Below are 3,104 nucleotides of genomic sequence, written 5' to 3'. Positions count from 1 at the left end.
TTTCAGTTGCTAATTATTGTAATTTATAGTATTTCTTATGTAATATTTAATAATACATTTTATTGTATTTATTTAAATTCATGTGACAATGATAGAATTTTAAGAATCAATAAATTTTTTTTAGAAAATCTAATTTCTTTCTTCTATATTTTGTAGCTAAAATATAATAAATGAATTATTAAATATCAAAATGTTAAATTTTGAAGGAAGAAATAAAGTGGGAAAAAATAAAAAAGAAACTGTGAGGAACAAATAAAAGAAGGAAATGAGAATTGTTAATGGGCAATTGGATAACAAAAATTAAAGAAAAATAGAAAAATGTGAAATAGGCAGGAACAAGTAATACGTGTCTGCCAAAGAAAAGGCTGCATACACGTGGGGTCCAAAGTGAAGGTACAATTTATGTTACTTTTGGTACAATTTCGTGTTGCTTTGTTTGTCCTTTTGGTACAAGTTGAACTGCATTTGGTATCACATCTTAAAGCTGTGTTAGTCCCAACCCAATAGTACAACTTGAACAGCTTTTGGTATCACTTCTTAAAGCTGTGTTGGTCCTTTCCAACTCTCACTTCTAAATAAGAGTAATAATAATATATATATTTTCTTGCTAGATATATATAGGGAAATAAGTAAGGAAAAGAACAAAAGTAATAAGGCAAATTTTATTCCATTATGTCTTGGCCTTTAGTAAGGCTCCAATATTGTCAAATCACAAACATGTTACATTAGCTACAACAACAAAACATTGTAATTCCACAATAGAAGTCCGAGGAGGATAATATGTACACAAATCTTATCCCAGTCTTGAAAAGGAAAAAAAGTTGTTTCCACACCGTAAAGTGCTATTTGAGGTCAACAACTTGTGCTTGCTCCAACAGGCTCTCCTCTTCATCCATAGTGTCACAAAGTAGCCTACCCTTAGTCTCTGGCAACCACACTGTAAACAAACCAAATGTGGCACTACACACTCCAAATACCCCATAAGAAAACAAGCTATTGTTCCTTCCAAGTGCAACAAGCAGTGGACTCAATGCACCACCAACTACTAATGACTGCCTCACCATTGACACCGCGCAGTTCCTCACACACGTTGGAAATAGTTCCAACGTGTAAATCAATAGTACATTAAACGCGGTACAAGCACTAAAAAACGACACCATTTCAAGCCCCATTTGAATCCACTTCAATCCCTCACTCCCCTCCACCAACGCGCAACCCACACTACATATCCCACTCAGTAAGGAAAATCCTAAAAGCGAACCCTTCCTATTCATTTTCCCTATAAGGAAAAACGCTATCAATGATGATGGCAGCTCTGAAATTGCATTCAACGTGATACTTAAGTAGATATCAAATCCCAAATCCCCAACCCCTAACGGCATGCCATAATAAACCATTCCAACACCAAAACCAATCAACACTACTGTCATCAATCGACGTAAAGCCCATCCTTTCTCAATCAACAATCTAACAGCAGAGTACAGATCCAAATCTCGTGATGCAGACACAGACATGCTTTTTTCTAAATCAATAAACAATGCTTCGAAGAAACTTGAACTCAACTCCCCCCGTGTAGCTGGATTTGCAATTCTTTTCAACGTCTCAACAAATTCTTCCTTATGTCCTCGCAAATAAAGCCACCTAGGCGATTCATGAACAAAGAAATATACAATAATCGAATACACAACTGCTGGGAAACAAGTCAATAGATACAAAACTCTCCACGAATTCCCTTTATTTAAATACGCTATCCAAGGTAACGATATAAATCCAAACGTAAAACAAACGAAGCTAATAATCCCAACTTGCCCTCTCCACTTCCTTCCCACTAACTCCGTCGATAAAACAAGAGAACAAGTACCTATACTTGCCCTGCCAAATCCAGATACGAACCTTAATACAGAGTACATCCATATATTAGTAGAAATCGCGGTAACACAACCCGTTATAGACATTATGAGACATGATATAACCAACATGTTTTTACGACCAAACGAAGAATCAGCTAAAGTGCAAAGAACAAATCCACCAACAAGACAACCTATGAAGAAACTTGATGCAGGGAGGCCAGTGATGACTGAGCTGCTACATTCAAGTGACCAATCGGAGACAACTGACGTGTACGTTGGCAAATCAAACTGCCACGTGTCCTTTGGAACGTCGCAGATATTTTTGTACATTTGGCATGAGGAATTATTATTATTAATACAATGCCAAGTGGGAAGAGCATCAGTGAAAACACTAATGAATGATTGTTGAGCATCGAAAACCCAAGCGAGCGAGACTAGAATAGCTTGTACAAATTGTGACCATCCAAAATCTCCGATGCATACTTCAATCGTATTATCAAGTGAAATGATGCATCTTTTTTCGTTCGAATCGGATAAGAGAGGTTCATTTTGCTCACTAATCATGGTTGCCAATTTTTAATTTTTTTTGTGAAATTGGACGTTTTTCGTCTGTCCCTATAAAAAGAGTAATTATTACGCGTACCAAGTTAAGAGACCTGGTGAATATAAAAATGTTTCCTTTTGTATGTTTACCAATGATTTATTTTTTTTATTGGAAAGGAAAATCTTTGTTCAATCATTCACCAAACTTTTTGATTTAAAAATAAGGTAATAGTATTGGCAGGTAGCGGTTAATTAAACTCATGCTTTACCAATTTATAAGAAAAATGCAGAAAGGATAAATAAGAATGATACCAATATGTAAGGGCAACAAAATAAATTTCTAACAAAATGGTTATATATATATATGTATCGATATTGTATAAATAGTGTATAATTAGTTATAGATGATGTATAACTATGTATCTGAGATGCATATATATACATTTTTTATATAGTAAAGTATACATTGCACACCAATTTTTTTAATCTCAACCAACTCAAATTTTCTTTAAACAATTTTAAGATATGAGCTCCTCTCAATATTTCAAAAATTATTCAGTCATAATGATTTATATTTAAGATAGGTTGATTTTTAAACTTAAATTTTTGAACCAACTTTGAATATGGAAGGAGGAGGAGGAGGAGGAGGAAAGTAGTCATTAATAGTTGGAAGAAGACCAAAAAAAGAAGGAATACAAGAAGGTTTGGGAG

The 3,104-nt window shown here is 34.4% G+C and overlaps 1 protein-coding gene across 1 annotated transcript; it reads right to left on the bottom strand.

The window, feature by feature from the left end:
• Window positions 1-644: 644 nt before the first annotated feature.
• LOC107060138 (organic cation/carnitine transporter 3-like) lies at window positions 645-2,597 on the bottom strand. Its single transcript, XM_015307627.1, has one exon. The coding sequence runs from the start codon at window positions 2,412-2,414 to the stop codon at window positions 843-845; it is 1,572 nt and encodes a 523-aa protein (XP_015163113.1). The 5' UTR covers window positions 2,415-2,597; the 3' UTR covers window positions 645-842.
• Between the last annotated feature and the right edge of the window lie 507 nt (window positions 2,598-3,104).

The sequence above is a fragment of the Solanum tuberosum genome, unplaced genomic scaffold (assembly GCF_000226075.1).
Source record: "Solanum tuberosum cultivar DM 1-3 516 R44 unplaced genomic scaffold, SolTub_3.0 scf00056, whole genome shotgun sequence".
In the NCBI taxonomy this organism is placed as follows: Eukaryota; Viridiplantae; Streptophyta; class Magnoliopsida; order Solanales; family Solanaceae; genus Solanum; species Solanum tuberosum.
This window is presented reverse-complemented; position numbering and strand designations above follow the sequence as displayed.

What these genes read in the sequence shown, in the direction of transcription:
- LOC107060138 (XM_015307627.1), bottom strand. Translation starts at nt 2,414, where the DNA reads ATGATTAGTGAGCAAAATGAACCTCTCTTATCCGATTCGAACGAAAAA.